Source organism: Chroicocephalus ridibundus, chromosome 4, assembly GCF_963924245.1.
Source record: "Chroicocephalus ridibundus chromosome 4, bChrRid1.1, whole genome shotgun sequence".
NCBI lineage: Eukaryota > Metazoa > Chordata > Aves > Charadriiformes > Laridae > Chroicocephalus > Chroicocephalus ridibundus.
The window spans coordinates 72812634-72835329 of record NC_086287.1 but is presented as its reverse complement, the minus strand read 5'-3'; the positions used below and the strand labels follow the sequence as shown (position 1 = coordinate 72835329).

Here is a 22696-nt window from a genome sequence, read left to right as displayed (position 1 = left end):
GAGGAAACGAATGCAGCTCTCAGCTCCTTAGGACATACAAGGAAAATAAAAATAACCCCCCGCAAGCTGTGGGAGCGTGCCAGCGTGTTCCTCTGCACAGAGCCTTGATGCCCACAGCCCACCGGCCGCGAGCAGCCGCACGCAGCTGCTGAGCAGGCTGTCCTAGTGCAGCAGGGACACCCAAAGCAGGTGAGAAGGATAATCACGGGATCACAGAATGGTTTGGGTTGGGAGGGACCTTTGAAGATCATCTAGTTCCAACCCCCCTGCCCTGGGCAGGGACACCTCCCACCAGACCAGGTTGCTCCAAGCCCCGTCCAGCCTGGCCTTGAACACCTCCAGGGATGGGGCAGCCACAGCTTCTCTGGGCAACCTGGGCCAGGGGCTCACCACCCTCACAGCAAACAATTTCTTCCCAATATCTCATCTAAATCTCCCCTCTTCCAGTTTGAAGCCATCATCCCTCGTTCTATCACTCCATGCCCTTGTAAAACATCCCTCCCCTGCTTTCTTTCTCCCTTTTAGGGACTGGCAGGGGCTGGAAGGTCTCCCTGGAGCCTTCTCTTCTCCAGGCTGAACCTCCCCCCCAGCTCTCTCAGCCTGACCTCCCAGCAGAGGGGCTCCAGCCCTCCCAGCATCTCCAGGGCCTCCTCTGGCCCCGCTCCAACAGCTCCGTGTCCTTCTGCTGTTGGTGCCCCAGCGCTGGAGGCAGCACTGCAGGGGGGTCTCACAGAGCGGAGCAGAGGGGCAGAATCCCCCCCCTCGCCCTGCTGCCCACGCTGCTGGGGATGCAGCCCAGGCTGCAGGGGGGTTCTGGGCTGCCAGCGCACGTTGCTGGCTCATGTCCAGCTTTTCACCCACCAACACCCCCAAGTCCCTCCCCGTAGGGCTGCTCTCGGACCATCCATCCCCAGTCTATGCTGATACTGGGGGTTACCCCGACCCAGGTGCAGGACCTTGCACTTGGGCTTGATGAACTTCATGAGGTTCACATGGGCCCACTCCTCAAGCCTGTCCTGGTCCCTCTGGATGGCATCCCATCCCTCCAGTGACTCAGCTGCACCGCTCAGCTTGGTGTCATCTGCAAGCTTGACGAGCTGTCTTTCACTCGATCCCACTGTCTACGTCATGATCCCTCCCCTCCTCTCTTCCTGTAAGGCATTACTTTTCCCATTTATAAGCTTCTGAAACCAAGCAAATAACAAGATCCTCTGCAGTTTCTCCTCAGGGCCTCCCAGTATCAAATATGGCAGTTGAAGCCCATACTTATGATATTTCTGGTAAGGAGGAAAGACCAATGTCTGCAAAGAGTTTGCTCAGGATTTGCCGGCCGGTGGCTGTCTGTCTGCAGCTGAACTGACCCAAGCCCCCACACACCCGGCTCCCAACAGCCTCCTCTTCCCTGTTCCATGGTCCTGTTCTCTCCACAAGCAGCCGCCCACAAGCCCATGAAATGCCTGGCTCAAGGACTCTTGACCTTGATATAATTCTCGGAGGAGGCCACAGGTGTTCAGAGCACGAGCTGCCCTGAAGAGGATTTTTCCACTGGACTGAGCTGCCAGACCCTCATCCAGCACGTTCCTGGACCCTAGAAAGAGCCACTCTTCAAGCGAAACCCAAAGACCAACTTCCTATGTGACCCAAGAGCCAGCTTATCTTGACTCACCTAGAAACACGCCCCGTTGGAAGCAGGACCTCACAACATCCAGCTGTCACACAGGATCAGCATTTCAGGCACCCAGATCTGAAGCAGCCCCAGCTTACAGCAGATTGAGAAGGGGCTGGGACCACTGTGAAGGTGGTAAGATCCTTCCACGCCTGCCACGTGCCTTGCCAGGAGTCGGCATTTTGGGATCTGCAATTAAATCTAACCCCCAGCACAAAGCAGAAAGCACCGACGGGGAAAGGACCGGTTGCAGAACCCAGAATAATTAACACACTCAAGCCATGCGCACAGCCTCAGGAGGACCGGGAGGACCAGAGGGGCTTCCACCTCTGCTTGGGAGAATTGAGGACCAGCCTTGTAGTGGAGCACAGAGGGACAAGACACCAGAACGGGCAAACGACTGGAGATGGAAATCTACACAACTTCAGGACTTACCTCCACCCACTTCCCGTTGACTTCCATGAAGAGGACGCAGAAGGGGTCGGATTTGGAAGTGACATCCCTGTCCAGAAGGTTTTGGCCACAGACAGACAACTCGACTTTGCAGACGCAGTACTGGGAGCCAACAGGCCCCGCTGGCGTGGGAGTCACGGTGTACGCCATGGACTCCAGCGGCAGCAGCTCCAGGCAGTCTGCGGGACACAAGGATGGAGAGAAACTTCAGTGCGAGCAGAAAGGCAGAAAACGTTCTATCGGCACCAGTGGGTTGGACCCAGACAGAGGGGCCACATCCGCAGCCCCATGCTCTAAGTTACACTCAATGAGTTATGAGGCTTTCCTGGCTCCAAAGCATCTGCCCTGCCTAGTCACCATCCCTACATGGCCACCACACCGGGTAGACCTCCTACATGGGAGCTCAGCAGAGCACCTACAACCTGCCTTGCTTTTGCTCCATAAATAGCAGATTTTCAAGGAAAGGTAACGTCTTCCGCTTACTCCCCGCAAAGGGGTCCCCAACCTCTTCCAGCATGCTGGGCTTTTTTTTGTGGAAAGGAACTACACACCCACACCATTTTTCGTCGTGAGAAACGGTCATCGTATGGCTTGTCCCAAGCCATGGACCGTGGACCCAACCTATGAGGGCCAAACTTGAGCTCTGCCCCCCCAGGTCGTCACAGGGAAAGGGGTGAGACCGTGAGGATGAGTGGGGTGGGGGGCAGCTACAGCCCTGGTTCACGCCCTACCTCCACCAAACTCACCAGGCAAGAAGTAACTAAAAAGTGCCACCACTTGATTCACAGAAGATGAAGGCAAATGTGTCAACCACCACATGACCTGGTGCGCGGGACGATTTACAGGGCCCTGATGAAAAAATCCTTTGTCATAAAAATTGTTTGCAGAAAGTCTGCTGCCAAAGTTATTTTGCAGGGATACACGTGTTTCATACCATTACTAGTGCAAAACCCCATTCCGAATGACAGTTTTGCCTTCTGATGTGCTGTTTACATGGCAAAAACCATCAAAGGTCTTCAACAGAAAGAGGAGAAGGGGAAAAAAAAGAGAAGAAAAAGGATTTTCAGACACGTTATACTAATAAACCTTTGTGGCTGAGGCTGCTAGTGGAGAGAGAACTCTCTTCAGCAGCTGCTTCAACACTTTTCGCCGCTTTTCCAAGAGCGGCTCCTGGCTCATCCACTTTATCTGAAAACCCCAAATGTTACCTTCCTCCACCTCGATGAGCTGTTTGGCACGGCAATCCCAATTGATATTATTTGTTTGGTTTTGCCCGGGCATGAGTATTCACAAGGACTCGCGCTGCTGGGAGCTGGGCTGCTCAGCCTCCAAGCTGGGATGGGGATGGGGACGGGGATGGGGTGATCCCGGCACAGCTGTGGGAGAGGGACCTCCGGGCTCAGCGCCGCCCTGAGTGCTCAGCCCCAGCCGCAATGAACGCCGAGTGAAAAACAGCTCCCGCTTCCAAAGCTCTGAGCCCTCCCCTCCTACCTGCCAAGATCTCCGCTTGGCACGACCTCACCCCAAACAGGCCTGATTTTAACCCCCAGCAGTAAACGCAAACTCTTCAGCACAGCCTGCTGCCCACGGCAAGAGCAGCGCGCTCACGGCAGCTCCACAGGAACCCGGATACATCTCCAGAAGAAAATCCCCATCCTTCGCTGCACACACACACATCACCGAAAAAGCACCCACGTCCCTTCCCCGACCGCGGTTTCGGCTCTCCTGGACGGAGCACATCTCATGCCGTCAATCCCCGTCCACAGCAGCATGACACCAAAACGGCGGCACGTGTGGGCAATGATCCACCTGCTGCGACTTCGAGGAGAAACACGTGCAGAAGCAAAAGTCCTCATGGCTCATCCATCCCTGCGGCCGCTGGCGTGATGGCTCCGAAACTCCCGTCCCCACCAGAGCCACCGCTGCTCCCCTCAAGCCCATACTGCCAGTTGCAACTAAAACAAAGATTTTTTTTTATTTTATTTTTTTTTTTTCCCTTTAATGCACAGATCGTGCAATCGGCGTCTTAAAATAGCTGCGTCTGTTCTATTTATGCTGCTGCCTGTCTGCTGCTCCCTCCGAAAAGCAAACACGGGGCAGCTGTGCTGGCGTGGACCTGGTCCTGCTGGAGCAGGGAGATCTGGGCTGGGTTTTTCCATCTCCCCTTCCCCCCAATCTCGGCGCCGTCTCACAAAAAGCAGAGGCAGCAAATGACTCAGTGGAAAAAGCTTTTTCCCAGGGCTGGCAGGCACCAAAACATCCTCTCGGCGCGCTGTGCGGCGCCCTTGCTCCAGCCCCTGCGCTCAGCCGGCCGTGCTCCCCGGGGAGCGCGCGGTCCAAACGGGCACAGGGAAGAGGAGAGGTGGCCAGCATCGGCCGGGGCCAGCTGAGGGCAGAAACCTGGTGGGACTCGTGTCCCCTGCACAGACACGCTCCCCACCGGGGCACCTGAAATCAGGGACCGGGACACTGGCCTCTCCCCCACGTGCCAACCTGGAGAGCTTGCTGCCATCTCTCAGGTGCCAAGCACAAAATCCTGCAGTTGCCCCCAGCCCAAGAAGGCAAAAGGCAACGAGAAGATGCTGCCATTCCTTTGCCCACCATCCCAACAAAGATGATTTTTCCACCAAGGAGCTGCTGGTCCAGCCAGCCCACCAGGGATGGAGATGCCAAAGAGACGGGCAGCTCTCCTGGGTCACGGCTGGGGCTACTCCGTCCCCTCAGCTCCAGTCCTGGGGTAAACCCAGACGAGTGTAACCATCCTGATTCAGCCGAAGAGTAATTAGTGTAAATGAAAAAGTCGTTTTCCCAGCCAGGTTGGCTCCCAAATGGCCCCACGGAAAAGGTAACTCCCAGAGAGGTGGCAGGGCCAGAAGAGGGTAATGCCACCAGGGCACAGCCACGTCTGTAGGTGCCACCGTTGCTCATCCACATGCACCATCCTGCCCCCGAAGCCACCTCCTCCCCGCCGGAGAGCCACAGCCACCTCTCCTCCCACGGCACCGATCCGGCACATTCCCGGGGCCAGGCAGGGCCCCGTCCGCCTCGGCAGTAGCCACGGGTTCCCATCTGAGGCACCACCAGGCTTCAGCGAGCCGGCAGCACTTCAACCCCCCGGCAAATGCTTGACATTCAGAGGGGGATTTGAGCTGGCACTGAAAGAGCCGGTTCGCCATCATCTGTATTCCAGTCTCTCCTCCTTTTTTTTGTTCTCCTCTCCCCGCATTCGCCGCCCTGAACGAAGTCCTGCGACTTGCTCAGCATCGGCGGCCAAATATTCTCCCGACGTACAAGCCCAGCTGCCGGCTTCATGCCAATCAGGCAGACACGTGGTCTCCAGCCAGAATATGGCCAGGCTACCCATGAGAGGGCTCAGGGACAAGCACGAAGGTCTGATTGCCCCGCGGTCCCATCTGCCATCAGCCACAGCAGACGCCTGAAGAGGTGTCACGAGAGCAGGACTGGGGTGGAGGGACATGGTCCCCAAATTCTTTCTGGGCTCCAGTTTCCCGGACCTCCTGAGCCGGACACATCTTTGCGCTTTGTAACCTTCAAGTGCTTTGTCCTCCGTGACTTGGTCACCTCCAGGCTGCTGCGCGTCCACAAGGTCCTGAAGCAAGAGGTTTTGCTGGCTGGGGGCATGCACAAGCCCTGGGACCACCCAGGATATCCGAGATGAACATCTGGGAGCCCCAGAGCAACATACACAGATGTTCCCCCTCTCTTCCTCCTCCTCCTCCTCACCCCATGGCCTCCTGATCCCTACAGCAGATCCCCAAAGAAGGGCCGGCTGGAAGCCCTGGGGTCTTTTCTTCCTCCCTCATCTGAAGGAGGAGGAGGGGAAGGAGTTACCTGTTTTGCAAACTAACTTCTGCCCTGGGAGGTTCCCCTTCCCTCTGCAGAAGAGAAGCCCCATGAGAAGCAGCCTCTTGGGCCACACTAATGCCCCATTTTAAGCATTAATAGGAAAAAAAAAAACCAAAACAAAACAAAAGCCAAAACAGAGGAAAAAAAAAAAAGCCATGCCACTGTGCTTTAAGCAAAACAGTTTGGGCACTTTTTAAAATATTAATAGCACCATCAAACTTCAGTGATCTCCTCTCCTTAAAGAAATCAGATTTATTTTCACAGGGAATACCAGGCATATTTGGAACAGCCCCAGAAGTACCAATATGCACCAGTGACCGGTGCAAAGTCCCTCTGGGTCCCTCCCAGGGATGTCCCTCCCCTTCTTTGGGATGACCTGTCATTTCCATAAGACCCCACAGAAGTCCCCCGTGACTCAGTTTACCCACTTGGGCTGCCCCGCTACAGCCTACCGCAATTGTAGAAGCGAATTCCCATTCTGGAAGGGGGAAATGAGAGAGATGAGTATCAAAGAGGTACATTTGGGTTCCGATAAAACATGTATCTGAGCTTACAGGCAGCGGAGACGCAGTGGGCAAGCAGCGGTACCCGAGGGAGGATGAAGAGCGGGAGAAAAGGGGTTGTCAGTAGATTGAAGCAAAGGAGAGGAGCAGGAGGACACAGAAACCAGCTGCCCAGAGCAGCAGAAAAGCCTAAATACAGGCACACACGGAGCCGGAGCAGCCAGGAAAAGCCGGGATGTGCTATGACAGATGCCCAACGCAGCTCACCACGCCATCAAAACCCCCACCAGCCGCTTTCCTCCCTCCCGTCAACAAATACAGTCATCTCCAGAATTACTTTGCCAAGCAAAAAAACGTCGGCCTTTCGGCCTCGCCTAGGCAACAGGGTGGATTCACCAGCCTGCACCTGGTCTTAATAACAGCCTCGTTACCTTCTGAAGGCACGTGCAATTAGTCATGTACACAGCACCGGGCCGGCACGGGTAAATGCTTGTGCCGCAGGCGGGCAGGCTGGAGGAGGCAGAAAGGAAGGAGATGCTGGCACACGAAAAGTCCCCGCAAGGATGTACCTTGGGGACCTGCTCCATCACAGGATCTTCATCTCTCCCCCGAGGCGGGGCAAGGCTGAAAACTGCCTCCGAGCATCCCAGTACGGGGCACGGCAGGGCTGGGACTGAGCTCGATTTCTCCCAAATTCACAGAGATTGGGGGTGGATCCAGCACGAGGGGATGCCCAAGCCGGGCTCTGGTTTCCAGGCTGGCACGCTGTGAGTGAGTCCCACAGCCCTGCCCGATGGAAGGAGCCAAGGGAGCGCTACTGGGATATTTTGGGGGCCTGATGCAGCAGGAAAAAGGGTTTCAGGACAACAAAATTAAGTCATTGCCCCAGTGAACCCTTCCTAATGGAAACCGTGCCTCGTGGTGCACGGGTAACGCTGCTCATGCCAACACCTGGGTTTCTCGCAACGGTGCTGCGAAATCCCACCCCAAGCGAGGCGTGACAACAGCCGGTGGCCACCTCAGGGTGACAGCGGCTGCCGATTCATTTCACGCCCAGGCAATAGTCACCCGCAACACCCAGCTCCTCTCAGGCCTCTGCTGTCCCCAGCAAAGACCCTTGTCTTGGCACAGTTTGGTGCCGGTGTAGGCAGTGCCCTCCTTGCCAAAAAACCCCAAGCGGCTGCACCAACCGGTACGCGAGCAGCACTCCGGCAAGCTGCTCCAATGGGCGAGGATCCACAGAGACAGCTGGGGCGTCCCGAGAGTCACAAACCTCAGGAAAACCCCGAGGCAAACCCTCTGGCACTAGAGCTGGCCCCCCGCGCAAGGCGGCTTCACAGTTCAGCCCCTCCAGAAAGGTTGTGTCCCCACTTCCCAGCCAGCAAGAGAAGATGCTGCACAGAGAGGTGCTGTACCCAGCTGTGATGGAGACCAGGACCTCCCAGCCAGTGCGCCGGCACGGGCAAGGGAGTTTTCCCGACGAGAGCAAAAGCCCAAGGGAGAAACTGAGGCAGAAATGGAGGATGAGCCCAGAGCCCCAAAGCAAGGCACCGAACACAGGTCCATCCCGCAGACGCGTCTTGCTTTCAGGCACTTTCAAGGGAAAGAGGTTCTTTGGTGGAAAGAGGTCTTTGGTGGGTTGAAAAGCCCCATCATCCACTGTCCCACTGCAATCTCTGCTCCGCTTTAATACGGTACAATGCCATTTGGCGATAGCTACATGAATTTATCACGGGGGAGAGATTGAAAGGCAGCTTTTAATGGTCTGGGAAAGGGTTCCAACAGCCTTTTTGTGGTTGGATACCTAAATCGATTTGAGTTTGGATGGCTGGGGAAAGTCTCCCCCTCACCGACACCTCAGAGCAGCCACCACCAGCCAAGGAACAGCCCCAGCCCTTCCTTTCCTCCCCCGGTGCACCCATCAATCCATCCAGGCTACTCCCGGCAGCGGGGACAAGGGACACAGCGGAGCCCAAAGACGGGGCAGGTGGGCGCCAGCAGGGTCGGACACAGCGACGCTCACCCACCACTGAGACAACGCGGCTCCAAGCAGTCGGTCACTCAGGCTGTCGGCGGTGACAAGTCCACCCTGCCACCTCCAGCAGCATCCCTCCGGGGCCAGCGGAGTAGCAAGTTGCAGCACCCACATAACAACACCGTTAGAGGGATCCGGGGCCAGGCAGACAATGTAACCACAAAATGCCCCATCGAAACAGAAACCGGGAAGCTCCAGGGATTGTAACGCCATCGCACTTCTATCGGCACATGAAACCTTTTGTTTCAGCCCAGGCGTTTGCCCAGACCTTACACCGGTGTCCAAGGACTGCTCCAAATCAGCCCAAAGCCATGTTATTACCATGAAGTTCCCACCTCAAACCATTGCTCATCCCTGGGAGGGGTGGAGAGGAGCGGGCCAGGCACCCCCCCATAGCACCCAGGACGGACAGGGCAAGGGTGGTGAAGGAGAAGAGAAGGAAGAGAGCCAGGGTTTGCAGCAGGACTGGGCAGGGAGTGGGATGGGCAATACAGACCCCAGCTGAAAAACAAGGCAGAAAAAGCCCCAGCTCCCTCTGCAGTCCTTGGAGAGACGCCGGCATCTTCAGAGGATACCTGTGCCCCGTGGGGGTTCTCACACAGGCTGCAGAATCCTCTCCCCCAGCTCCCAGGGCACCTGTGGCAATTAGCCTTGCAGCAATTAGGTGGCTGGAGTTAGGTCAGGTTGATCCCAGCACCCCAAGCCCAGCACGGGGCAAGCGGGGATGCCGGGATCCCACCCTGACTGTGCAGGGAGAGCTTCACCCAGCGGGAGATCCGTCTCCAAAGAGCAATCGGAGGCATAACGGGCACACCACCCACTGCGCCACATCCAAGCAAACCTGGGGTCATAATTCTGAAGAAAGAAGCACTTTCCATGCAGAATCATAGAATCATAGGGTTGGAAGGGACCTCTGGAGATCACCCAGTCCAACCCCCTGCCAGAGCAGGGTCACCCACAGCAGGTGGCACAGGAACGTGTCCAGGCGGGTTTGGAATGTCTCCAGAGATGGAGACTCCACCACCTCTCTGGGCAGCCTGTGCCAGGGCTCTGCCACCCTCAAAGCAAAGAAGTTCCTCCTCATGTTGAGGTGGAACTTCCCATGCTCAAGTTTGTGCCCGTTCCCCCTTGTCCTGTCGCTGGGCACCACTGAGAAGAGCCTGGCCCCATCCTCCTGACACCCACCCTTTAAGTGTTTATAAGCGTTGATAAGATCCCCCCTCAGTCGTCTTTTTTCCAGACTGAACAGCCCCAAGTCCCTCAGTCTTTCTTCATCAGAGAGGTGTTCGAGTCCCCTCATCCTCTTGGTAGCCCTTTGCTGTCCCCTCTCCAGCAGTTCCCTGTCCTTCTTGAGCCGGGGAGCCCAGAACTGGACCCAGCACTCCAGGTGCGGCCTCCCCAGGGCAGAGCAGAGGGGAAGGATGACCTCCCTTGACATGCTGGGAAGGACCTGCCCTTGGGGACGCTCATTGTTCCCTCTGCAGCCTTGGGACATGCACCTCTGACGCATGGATTCGGGAACCCCATCCAGCTTCTCCAGCTGGATGCAGGGGGCAAAGATCACTGCATCCCTGCCTGGAATGAGCGATGGGTGAAAGGGAACCTGCGGAATCCACAAACCTCCTGGGGACCTCCCAGCAGTCCCTGTCCTGGGGATCCCCTGGGTGAAGCTGCCTTTGCTCCCTGCTGGGGGGGCAGAGGGGACATTGCAAGCCCTTCCTCTGGACACCCCACCTAGTAGCCGGCTGGCTCGCAGGGACCCATGCGGTGGGAGGAGGGAAGCCGTGACACAGCCTGTCCCACCCACGGGTGCTACTGCTGACTGGCCCAGCAACGCCCTTTAGCGGCCCAGCCCTGGCCGGGTGCTCATCTGCGACAGTCTAATTAACCCTGCTGAGGGCAGGACCTGCCCAGGGGGCCCGGCCACATGCCAGCACAGGGGACAGGAGCATCCCCGGCTCAACTGCTATTTCCTGGGCCATCCCGAAGGACGCGCAGGGACACCTCTGCATCCATAGGAAGGGGCTGGAGCATCGACTTCCCTGGTGCCCCGCGGAGTCGGGACACTGACAGGTACGGTAGCAGCGTAAATATATCATACTGTAATAGCAGTGTAATCGCATTTGCAGGTCTGGCACATAAGACCCTCAAGGGAAAGGGGATTATGAGAAGTCATTATTTATGGTTCGTCACGCTGGCAGAGCTCCTCTCCTGCTCGTGCACAGTGGCCCCGACCTCGGCCGTGGCACGCAGCCACCCCGCCGCAGCTGGAGAGGACGGCACACCGTTTTCCTACAGACCTTGGGCAAAGCCCCTCACTGCTCTGTGCCGTTTCCCCTCTCCCTGACCCAAGGGTCCGACCCAAGGCTGTCCACTGCCTGTTGGGATTGAAGACCATGAAGAGCCAGGGAAGATGCTCTGAAGAAGGCGGGTGGATGGACTAACGTCCCCCTCACCCAGCCCCACGAGCTCGGGGACCTCCCTGTGCTGCCTGTAAAGCCCAGGGCTCGTCAGCACCGTCTGCTGCTCTTATTTCGAAAACATCATGAACCTAAAAAGCAGCTCCAAAGCACTTTCCCTGCCCAGCCCAGAGCTGAGGCAGCTGCAGCAGATGCCAAGCGCAAATCCACCACCTCCAGCTGCCTCTGCCATCCCCGTGTGTGGCACAGCAGCTGCCAGACGCCGGGAGAGAGCGGCACCAGTGAAGAAACCAGCCCGTGATGGTGGGAGCAAGACTCCTCCACACAGTCCCGTCCCGCCCTCTTGTTCCCCTCTCCTACCGCAGCCCCGCTCCCCCTTCCACCACGCAGCCCCGACGACATCTCCGAGGGTCCCCCAGATCCCCCAGCTGAATCTGACACTGCAGCTGGTCCCCAGATAGGGGGTCCCTGGGGCTGCTCTGCCCTGAGCAGAAGGGGAGCTGCCGCCCCCCAGGACAAGGGGATCGGGAAAGGCAAGAGCCTCTACGGCGGTCCCATACCTGTGCCAGCATCCCTCCGGGGTTGTGGCCGGTCCCCCCGCAACTGCAGGGACACGGCCACTGCCCGGTCACTGCCACAGGACCAGACAAGGACCCACATCCTCGCAGAGGGGCTGACGACTGCAGAGGCACTGAAACTGGAGATCGCGGTAAGCCAGGGACGCCTGAGTAAAACCAAACACTTTTAGGTGCTGCCGGCGTGCCGACAGCCCCGCGTGCCCCCCGGCTGCCACCAACCCGTCACCCTCGGGCAGAGCCTGCCCTACACCGGGGAAGCAAAGGGCAACAGGATTCGTTCACCAGCCCTCTCCAGATGAAGTCTGAAAATGTCATTACACAGTCCCCATAGCGACTAAAGCCACTTACCGGCGAGAAATCCCAAGTCCCAAAGAGAGAGGAGCCGAGTGCTCCGGAGAGGGCAAGGGCCCCCGGGCTCCCAGCGGCCAAGGGGGCCCGTGATTCTCCCCCAGCGGGAAGCAACAGGCTCCAGCCCCGCAAACGAAAGCAAAACTTGCTCCTCCACACCCAGCCGTGACGTGGGGAGGGAGGCAGCACCATCGCCGACGGGGCCCGGAGGAGCTGCAATGACTGAGCGCGTTTCGGGAGAGCGCTCCAAAAACCAGAAAGTGGCAAAAAAACAACCGAAAAAAAGTATTTCCACTAAACCCGAGAGAAAATAGACGGGCTCTGATGGCTGCTACCGGACAACTGCGCCACGGGAGCCCAGCCTCACTGCATGCCTTGCGCTCGCTGCACGTCCTGTGATTGCTGCATGCCCTGCACTCTCTGCATGCCCTGCGCTCTCTGCATGCCCTGTGAGTGCTGCACGCCCTGTGCTCACTGCATGCCCTGTGCCCACTGTATGCCCTGCGCCTCATGCATGCCCTGCACTCACTGCATGCCTTGTGCCCGCTGCATGCCTTGTGCCCGCTGCATGCCTTGTGCCCGCTGCATGCCCTGTGCCTGCTGCATGCCCTGAGCTCACTGCATGCCCTGCACTCACTGCATGCCTTGTGCCTGCTGCATGCCTTGTGCCTGCTGCATGCCCTGCACTCACTGCATGCCTTGTGCCCGCTGCATGCCCTGCACCTGCTGCATGCCCTGAGCTCACTGCATGCCTTGTGCCTGCTGCATGCCCTGCACTCACTGCATGCCTTGTGCCCGCTGCATGCCCTGTGCCCTCTGCATGCCCTGCACCTGCTGTACGCCCTGTGCTCACTGCACGCCCTGCACTCACTGCATGCCCTGCGCCTGCTGCATGCGCTGAGCTCACTGCATGCTCTGTACCCACAGCACGTCCTGCACCCGCTGCATGCCCTGCTTGCAAATCCACGTGAGGTTTCCGGAGTGGCAGCAGCTCTGGCTTTGCTGCTCGGCTGTGTGGAGAGGGCAGGTGAGGGGCAGGGCAAGAGGAGAGCACAGCAGCGTGCCCTGCTCGGGACGCACAGTGATGGAGAAGGCACACGGACCGATCCCATTCTGGTCTCCGCTGGCAAGCACGCGTTTGGCTTAGATATGCCGAGAAGATTGCACGTTTTCACTGGACTACAGGCTTCCTCTGGGGCTCAATTTAGGGAAATCTGCGATTTAGGGCAGAAAACATCGTGATGTCACTGTGAATCCTGGCGGTTGACTCAAACCCTTTACACAACCGTCCTTCCAGACCCAAGGGAAAGGTTTACGCGCCAGCTCTGCGCCCGCTGCGTTCACCCGCTGCCCACTGCCGGGGCAGGAGGCACAAAACAATGTGCCCACTGGCCAGGGGCAAGCGGGAGGCTGGTCCGAGGCTGCCGGTCCCTCTGTGTCAGCAGCACCTGCAGGACGCTCCGTCCAAGAGAGCCAAACGCCACACGCGAATCCCTTCCCTCCCCGCGGCAGCGACGCTCATCCCGGACACATGCTCTGAGTGGGACAAACAAGGGGACCGGGAGAAGCGGGGAGGGAGGAGAAGACACTCACAGGCTTTGGGTCAGATTTTAACCTGCCAGCCACTGCGTTAAAACTTCCCCACCGCAACGCTCTGGCAGCTGTACCAGCTGCTCTCAGGATGGTGGGGGATAGATAGGATTCAGCAACCAGTAAAAAGAGATTTGGAGGAAGAAGTTGACTTAATTAAAGCCAGACCCTAGGAAATACAAAGCAGGAGGGCAGCCCCATGAGGAAGGTGGCCGGGCTGTGAAGGATGCCCAGCCAAGCGGGGCTCCCTCACAGGTGCAAAGGGAACCTCCTCCCGCATTTTAAGCATACGGAACGTATTCTGGCTGTTTAACTTACTAAAGGCTTCTCTGAGTTACTGCAAACAAAAAATGCTGGCTTTCTGAATTTTAATTGACTTGCTATTTCCAGCCAACACCATATATCACAAGAGGGGGGGGAGAAAAAAATCGTCGCTTAGGTACTGAGAAATATCTTTAACTGCTTTCTAACGTGCCAAAATTACAAGCGTGCCACCCAGAAAGGCCCCGCCAGCAGCCCCCAAGGCGGATGAGCGTGTGGGTCCCTCCATCCCATACCTCGTCTCATCCAGAGCTTCGGAGCCCCTCCCCTGATAACACACATAAATATGAATTAATAGGTATTTATGCGCAACACCTATTTGCACTGTCACGCCACCACCAAGCCGCTGCTGTCCCCACGGGCTGGAGCCCACCTTCTCCTCGCGGGCAGGTGACTCTCATCGCTACCATCCAAGCTTTTCCTTAAAAAAAAAAGATGTGTTCTATTGGCCTGCTTTGCGGCAGAGAGACCGCCGCTGCCACTTGACGGGCGAAGCTTCACCCTGAGACGGGTTTGTGTGCCAGCGATCCAAAAAAACACGGCGGTTTATAACGAGAATTACGTCTGATGAATTCTTGACCCCTTCCCAACAGCTTCAGACACCGCTCGAGGGAACACGAAACCGGGTTTCAATGCCTGCACAACCCTGGACTTGCCGCTTAACGGCAAAACTTGCATTTCCAGCTCGTCTCATTTGTGAAATCAGCCCCACGCTGGCTGATGTTTCTTCTTAAATCCTCGGCTTCTGGAATCACGTGATGACGGAAAATCCAGGGCTGGGGGCAGGGGGGGAAGGCGACTATTTTAGATGCGAGCTTTTTCCTGCTCCCAATCTGAGAGCTCCCAAACCTCAGGAAAATGGGCAGGCAAATAAAAAGCGGAGCCCTTCTTCCTGAATACTGCGTGTGTTTGTTTTTCTGGTGTTTTAACAACATTGCTATGATCACCTGAGTTCCCGGGAATTACTTTTTCCCCTGCTCCTGTGATCCAAACAAGTAACCTCACAAAGCCAGTGGCCAGGAAACCGAGCCAAAGCAGCAAAAAGTAATGACTCAGGTCCCTCAACAGACATTTTAGAGGTTTAAAAGAGAAATTGTAAGATTATTTGGGGGGGAAAAGCGTTGAATTCTTTTTTTTTTTCACGCCATTTTGCGGTTTCGCAGCCTGCCAGCAACCCCGTTTCTAACGCCTGGCTGCTACACCTTGCCAGAAAATTTACCTTTTCTTCTCCTTTCCCCTCTTCCCTGCCTCTGACCGCAGGCCACGGCTCTCACATAAAGAGCTCCTTATGCGAGCTGGCAACCCCGAAGCAGGCCAGGAGACTGCAAGTGTTGCTTTTTCATCAATTAACCGGGTATTACGTTCTCGGCACGCCAACGGCTCCCAGAGAACAAGCCCTGATTTACGGGTGGCGTGAGCGACTCCGGCCAGCTTTCTCTGGGCAGAGGTTTCCACTGAAGTCAGCGGGAAACTCTTTCCACCGGGTGTAACGGGAGTGAGAGAAGGAGTTATTCCTCCCAGACTCTTCGCACGCCGCCCTGAGAGTGCTAAAAGACGAAGAAAGCCGACGCAATTCCAGTATACAACTGGGCAGACTGGTAAACGACGGGGTAGCTCGCGGTCACTCCGGCACTGCGTAACCCCACCGTTTTGGGGCACGGGAGCTGGATTACTGGGAGACGAGTGGAACTGGGACTGCCGGGGGCTGCGTGGCCGATATTTCCCCCCCTCCCCAGGGCAAAGAGCATCTTCACCCACAGCGTGGGACCAGCGTGGCACATGCCAATGGTACTGCAGAGGCAGGCTGCCGGCAAATCCTGTCCCCGGGGCAGTAAGGGACTTCGGGCTCTCAGAGAGCAGCTCCAGGACTGCTCGTCTACCCAAGGCCAGTGCTAAGGGCTGCCTGCGCCGCAGGCAGGTGCACTGTTGGGACACCTGGAAGCATCGCCGGGTGCCTTCCCTCCACATTATCCCAGCCAGGATGCTCCAGAGGCAACAGCAGAGAAACAAAAATGTCTGTCTCAGGCTATCACACAGCTGTAAACCAAAGCACACGCAGCATTTCCCCGAGGCTGCTCCAGGAAAACATTCTCCACCGCCTCAGTTCTTCAAAACACATCTTCCCACATGCCCCGAGCTTTTCTTCCCAGCCTTCCCGTTGTTCTGCTCCCTGCCCCCCCGCCCCACAGGGCTTCAATGGGATGCCCTTTCTGGCCTGTAATAAAACATTTTCTGACCCCAGAAAAGCACACGCCGGCATGAAACCCCCGGTACCTGGGCTGGCAGGAGGAGGCTGATGCCGGCGCCGGCGGAGCGGTGTCAGAACTGAGTGCCCCTGGGCTGATTCTGATGCCAGCTTCCCCGGCAAGGTTCAAGCGCATCTCCAGGAGGTTTCAGATCTGGGGCTCGAGGTTCACAGGGATCCTCCCAGTTCCTTCCCGCAAAGAAGCTCAGGCTCTCGGGGAGTCAGCAGCAGGCACCCAGCCCTTCAGAGATGTTTCGGCCACCGAAGCTCAGCTCTCGACTCACCTCTCTCTCCTGTTCCACCCTCCTTGTGGTGACCAGCTTCAAAGGGTGTGTTTGCCCACCACGTCCTCCAGTCCCACTGGCTTTAATCCAGCCTAAATTAGGGTTACTTACCCGGAGACTTATTGCATCAGGTCCTCGGGCTGGCGGAGCCGATGGGAAAACACCTCCCTGCCTGCCATCCTGCCATCCCCCCCAGCACCCTCGGGCTGCTGAACGAAACACTCGCTGCTGTCTGGGAGGACGCAGCGCCTTGCTGGGCACAGAGAAGGAGAGGGAGGCAGCCCATCTGGGAGCACAGACCCTCTCGGCTCCCCCCTGAATGCGCTGCATGCAGGATATCACCCCCAGCCGGAGCAGCATCGGGCTGCCAAGAGCTCCTGAAGAAGCGCTTCTGCGCTTCCCCAGCCTTCAGCTCACCAGATCCCCCGCAGCTCGGTGCCGGAGGAGAAGGAGAGGCGCTTGCAGCAGCTGCCAGGAAAAGCCCCTTCCCCAACATCCCCAGCCGTGGGGAGCGAAGCCACCAGGCCGCGGCGTTTGCCTGGGGGTCACGGGTCCCGTTGGCATCTTTAGGAGCAGATGTGGATGCACAGACAGCGGGGATGGGTGGGACAACTTTTACACCCTGTATGAATGGAGGGGCCCGGGTTGGGGAAGGGGAGCGTAAAGCAATGGCGGGGGGGGGTGGGGACTGTCCCAGGGGATGGAGGGTCTGTCCAGGGGGACGGAGCATCTGTCCCAGGGGTTGGAGGGTCTGTCCAAGGGGACAGAGGGTCTGTCCCAAGGGTTCAAAGGTCTGTCCCAGGGGATGGAAGGTCTGTCCAGGGGGACGGAGCATCTGTCCAAGGGGACAGAGGGTCTGTCCCAACGGTTCAAAGGTCTGTCCAAGGGTTGGAAGGTCTGTCCGAGGGGACAGAGCATCTGTCCCAGGGGCTGTATGGTTGGTCCCATGGGTTGTACGGTCTGTCCCATGGGTTGAAGTGTCCGTCCCAGCAAACAGAGGGTCTACCCAAGGGGTTGGAGGGCAGAAGGGACACCACCCCACCCCCCCACCCACCCCCCAAGACAAGCCGTTGGGGACACTGCCCTGCAGGTCCCCCATCCAGGCACCGCCACCGAGGTTCCGCCGGCTGGCCAGTGCGACCCTCCCACCGGGACATCCGAAGTCACCACCGCCTCATATCCCACCGCCCCTCTCCTCCATCACCGCCCACCCGAGCCCACGGCGAACGATCTCCCACCCCCACCTCCCCCCCCAATCCTTCTCCAGCCCGTTCCCGCTCCCGCATCCCCAGGGCATCCCCGGGGGCCGCCGGTACTCACCGCTGCGGGCCGGGCCGGGCCGGGCCGAGCAGCTCCCGTGGGGCCGGGGGTTCAGCGCCTCCCCACGGCCGCGCCCGCCGACCGCCCCCCGCCATCACCGCCCACCCCCCCCCGGGGGGGGGGTGGGCGGTGATGGCGGGGGGCGGTCGGCGGGCGCGGCCATGCCTTTGCTCCCCGCCCCGTAAAGGCTGGAAAATGATTTTTCCACGTTATCCGCCCAGCTATAACGAAAACATAACTTTTGGGATCAACGCCCCTCGCTTTTAACTAAAACCACTGATTTTTTTTTTTTTTTTTTAAAAATCAGCGCAGCGGCTGGGTGATGCCGCTTCCCATGGGGGAACAAGCTGGTTAACCAAGGAAAACACACACACGCACACCCCCCCCACGGCGGGGGGGGTTTGGAACGAGGTGATCTTTAGAGGTCCCTTCTAACCCCAACCGTTCCGTGAGTCTAAAAGTGGCAGGCCCTCAACGTGTGTCCCAAAAGCGGAGGGGGAGTCCAAGCCACCGCCTCCCCGTCACCCAGCTCGACCCGAGGAGCCGATGTCCTTTCCCTTCCTGCCTGGTATCACTGGGGTTTGCACCCAACGTACCGTAGCATCATAGAATGGTTTGGGTTGGAAGGGACCTTAAAGCCCACCCAGTGCCACCCCCTGCCCTGGGCAGGGACACCTCCCACCAGACCACGTTGCTCCAAGCCCCGTCCAGCCTGGCCTTGAACCCCTCCAGGGATGGGGCAGCCACAGCTTCTCTGGGCAACCTGGGCCAGGGGCTCACCACCCTCACAGCAAACAATTTCTTCCCAACATCTCATCTAAATCTCCCCTCTTTCCGTTTAAAACCATTACTTTTTATCCTATCATTACACTCTGATAAAGAGTCCCTCCCCATCTTTCCTGTAACATCAGGGATATTTATATAGATATTTTTGATATGGAGACAGGGTAATAAGACTGGAAGCCTCCCTCTGAGGTTTCAGATTAAATAAACCGGCTTTATTTGTACAGAGCCCTTTACTTTTAGAGAGCACAGGCAAAATAAGCCAGTGCTGCATTTCCCCCGTCCACCTTTCCCCTCTCCTGCAGCTTGAGCTGTGAAAAGCAGAAGAGGTTCAAGGCCCCGAGTCAGTTTTCCGTGTGGATGAGGTCCCCTCTCTGCCAGCTTCGCTCCCTTCCCACCACCCCGGGAGTGGGGCAGGGGACGCAGGACAGGCTCACAGATCATGGATGCTCCTGCTCAGCGCAGGCAACGCGATAGACAACATCCAGCTAAAAGCTGAGCCTAGTTTTTAGGAGCAAAACCCTTCTTTTCTGGGTAAACCCAGCCAGAAACCGTCACAGGGAGAGACGAGGTCGTGCCTGAAAGAGGAATTCAGTGGGAGAAGTGGGGTCTGTGCCAGACCTGCCCTTCCAACCTCCATGCCTGTGGCTTAAAATGTCACTTTGGGGGAAAAAAGGGAGAGGCAGCCAGTATTTCATGAATGCCAATGTTATTTTCCCATGTTTTCTCTCCTGCCCAGCATGACGCCTCCAGGCCGCAGCAGGTCCAGCGCTACCTGAAACTGGTTTGAGTGGAGGGGAACCAGCAGCTGCATTTCCAGCTATAAGAAGCAGCTGCCATCGCGCGTGAAAGCCCAGCCCAGCCTGGCTCCGGCTGCCCCATAGCACCAAATCCAGGCTCCTCACTGCCCTCCAGCAGCGTGTTTACTTACAGCAGTGTACTTCTTTCTAAAGATCCGGTCTCGAGGGGCAAAATCCCTTCTGTGTATGGAACCAGTACTGACTAGCTCAGACATTGTCTTCCAGAGACTGCAGGCAGCTCGAAACAATAGGGGTGTGCAGAGCGTCCTGATACATTTCCATTTTTGGACCACGATAAATCTGAAACGTAATAGTAATAGCTCTAAAAATGGCCCACGTTAATTATCTATTTGGGAATCGGTTTGGTATTCAGCCATCACACACAATCCCCAATGGCCTCACGTCTTCCTGCATACCAGAAGATTCATTCAACCCCGCAAAATTGGACAAAGCCTTCAGTTTCCCCTTGGAAACTTTCAGACACGACCGCAAGCTGGGAACATGGGCATCGGCAGCACAAGGAAAATGGGAAGCACGCTGGGGAAGGGCGGCCCAAAAGTCCTTGGCATCTGATGTAAGACACAAACTAGGGACTGATTGTCTTCTTGTGTTTCACATACAGCTCAATCCAAATCTCAATTTTTTTGTTTTTTAAAATGCAACCCACGCACTCCAAATACAGCACAGAGCCTGCTTTTAGTCAAAAAATCGCTGGACTAGAGACAACCGCTTCCCATTTTTGGGGGTTTGCTGACACCTGGTGTTCTGGAAAAGATACTGTGATGTCCTGTGAGTCCCTTCCCTGGCTTGCGCTGGGATGGCCGCTCTCAGGTCAGGCAGACACCCGTCTGGGAGCTAATCCTGAATTTGGGGAAGAACCTGAGAAACGCATCTAGGTTTCAGAGGCACTCTTTAGCATCTCAAGTCCAGCAAAGTGCCGCAGCAGCAGCCTCGTTATGTTCCCACAAACCTCATGGTATAGACGCACGCTTCTTAACTGCAGGAGTCAGCGGAACTGCAGGGGGGAATGTCAGGTCTCATTTATTTTTAAATAGTGCGTTTCATTGCAAGGGAAAATAATCCAACGCCATGATCCAAACCCAAGAGATCTCTCCGCAGTAGCTGTTCTACCCATTTAGGGTTAGCACCCAAGACACAAAGCAAAAGTGCCTTGAAAAGTCAAGCACTCACCAAAGCGGCATTCTCAACTTATTCAGTCAAAGCACTTTTTTCCCCATTAAAAAAAGGAGGAAAACCAATAAGTGAGAAGGCATGTTTCACACCAGTAAAGAAGGAAAATAAATTATCGCGGCACCTGAACAAATCAAACGCAGGAGTGGGTGGCACCAAGGAGACGATACAACGGAGCTGAACAAAGATGTGTTTGACAGCGATACCGTCTGGTTCTCCCCCCGGTATATGGGCCTGTGGTAACAGCACAAGGCTCTGGCTGCTACTGACGATGACAAAACAGCCATCACAAAGTGCAATAAAAAGTCCAATCCTAGTACTTTCCTTCTTCACACTGAGTAAAACTCAACCTCTATTATTTATCACACATAGTACTTAGTCCTACCAAAATGACGTTTCAAATGCAGGAAAAAATGAATTTTCAGCTCACAGCCCGGACTGAAACGGACGGTTACTGCAAACTTTGTCCAACCTCTTGTATTTCCAAAAGAAGCCCCGGGAGACCAGGGCCCGAGAAGAGCCCAGCTGACAAACACGCTCACCTTGGAAGCTGCGAAGAGCTCACAGCACCAAGACACCTTTCAGTACGTGATCACGCTGCCTTTTGTGCCACCCTCTTCCTCTGTTGGGCGCTGGGAAGACTCGCATCCGCTAACTAGATCTGAAAATACAGGATGCAATTAAAGCCACATTTGGCGAAGCTTTTCCTAAACTCCAGTACTTGATTACTTCATTGAATTATGGCCTGATAAGGAATTTTATGACTTTTTTTTTCTTTGTTATAGCTTTTAAACCCTTTTCAGAGTACGGTCTCTGCAAAACGCACCCCGCCTCTATGCAACAATGCCAGTATCTCACAGAGCCTACTGCTGATCCTTAAATAAGGACAGCGGCTCCCCCAGGAGTAACAGGCACCAGCTGCCCACGTCCTCTGCCCCAAGGTTTGCTGCACCAGCATTTCCAGCTCATTCCAAACACCCGCCCTGCCCACATCGGATCAGTTTGGTCTCCCCAGGCAAACACAGTGCTGTAAACAAAATTCCATAAATAAATCCGCCGCAAGGATTAAATATTTACAGCACAGACAGGCGAGGAAACCATTGTAACCCAAGTCACTAAAAAATGAGACCAATGTGGTCGCCGTGCTGCACCGCGAGCTGGTGTTCCACGCACGCGAGGGGCACGGAGTCCATCTGCAGCCCATCTCCGCTGACCAGCGGACTCAGCGTTGGGGATCTTCTCCCTCCAGTCCCCACAGGTCCAACATCCACTGCCCAGCGACGTGTAGGCTTCGGGATCCAGGGGACGGTAGAGGCCTGAAGGATCTACCATGCGGCCAACAGTTCAAGCTGACTGACCCCTCGCTTCACCTCAAAGAGAACAGTGCAATTGAGTCTTCCAAACCACCCACCCCCCGCCCCCCGCCAAAAAATCTACAAAACCCCACGTGAAATAGTCAGTAGTGCACGTCCTCTCACACAGAACTGCCCCAGCTTTCTTCCAAATTGTTTTACAACCTCAGTGCTGTAAAGTTTCTCACTTAAATTTACAGTGATATCAGCCTTGACCTGTCGTCACAGGATAAATATTGATCATTTTTGGCCAATGATTTGAAGTTTCACGAGTCTTGACGTTTCTACTAGGAAACTGAGGCAATTCTGTATGAAAAGGAGCCTGATATGAAGCAAACAAAAACACATATCGTACCGCCACTTTTTGCCTAAAAATCACAGAGGTATTTCGCACACAGTTATACACAATTTTCAAACAGCCTGCATTTCTAACAGGGTCAGTAGTTTACAATTTTGTAAATAATTTTACATTCTCTCCCAGAGGATGTGCATTCTTTTATCGGAACACCCTGTCGGTGTTGTAATCTTGATTAAAGATAATTAAATACTCTGCTGGCTTTCTGAATGCCTGAGCAGGTGCATCTAATCCTCTTGAAGAGTTTTTTTTTTTTGTTTTTACACCAATAACACTGCCTTCTCAGCAGCAATTCTTCACCATCTTTTGCTTTTCTGTACAATAAAAGCACACAAAAAAACAAAACACCGCTAAGCATTCACACTTGGTTCAGTGCAACGAAGGAAGACTTGACACAGTTTTTAACTGTAGGAACTTTGATTTCCTGGGTTCTTCAGTGCAATTTTTGAGGGCAGTGAAAGACGGAGAGCAATTCCTCATCGGGCAAGGGCTCCTCTTTGCTACTAGAAACACAGTCTCGGGTCTTGGCTTGTCAAATTCTCGGCAAGGCCCTTGGGCACTGGATTGTCCCACAGCCTACGACAA

At 56.0% G+C, this 22696-nt stretch overlaps 3 protein-coding genes across 8 annotated transcripts in view; 1 reads left to right on the top strand and 2 right to left on the bottom strand.

Moving 5' to 3' along the window:
• The window catches only part of CPNE2 (copine 2), a 61621-nt gene extending 43883 nt beyond the window's left edge, over window positions 1-17738 (bottom strand). Inside the window, exons 1-2 of one of the 5 annotated variants that reach the window (XM_063334002.1) lie at window positions 17631-17738; window positions 2102-2298 (exon numbers count right to left, since the gene is read on the bottom strand). In XM_063334002.1, the coding sequence (XP_063190072.1) occupies window positions 2102-2269 (168 nt within the window). In that variant the 5' untranslated portion in view covers window positions 2270-2298; window positions 17631-17738. Of the gene's footprint in view, window positions 1-2101; window positions 2299-2865; window positions 2936-11870; window positions 12019-16055; window positions 16354-16421; window positions 16822-17630 lie in introns of those variants that run through there. The other 4 variants (XM_063334004.1, XM_063334003.1, XM_063334001.1 and 1 more) reach the window with 4 other exon arrangements.
• Window positions 1-22696, top strand: part of POLR2C (RNA polymerase II subunit C) — a 241815-nt gene that overhangs the window by 59293 nt on the left and 159826 nt on the right. The gene's annotated exons all lie outside the window — the stretch shown is intronic.
• NLRC5 (NLR family CARD domain containing 5) overlaps window positions 19529-22696 on the bottom strand; it is a 48489-nt gene continuing 45321 nt past the window's right edge. For both annotated transcript variants that reach the window (XM_063333996.1, XM_063333997.1), the window contains one exon: window positions 19529-22687. In XM_063333996.1, the coding sequence (XP_063190066.1) occupies window positions 22615-22687 (73 nt within the window). In that variant the 3' untranslated portion in view covers window positions 19529-22614. The remainder of the gene's footprint in view (window positions 22688-22696) is intronic.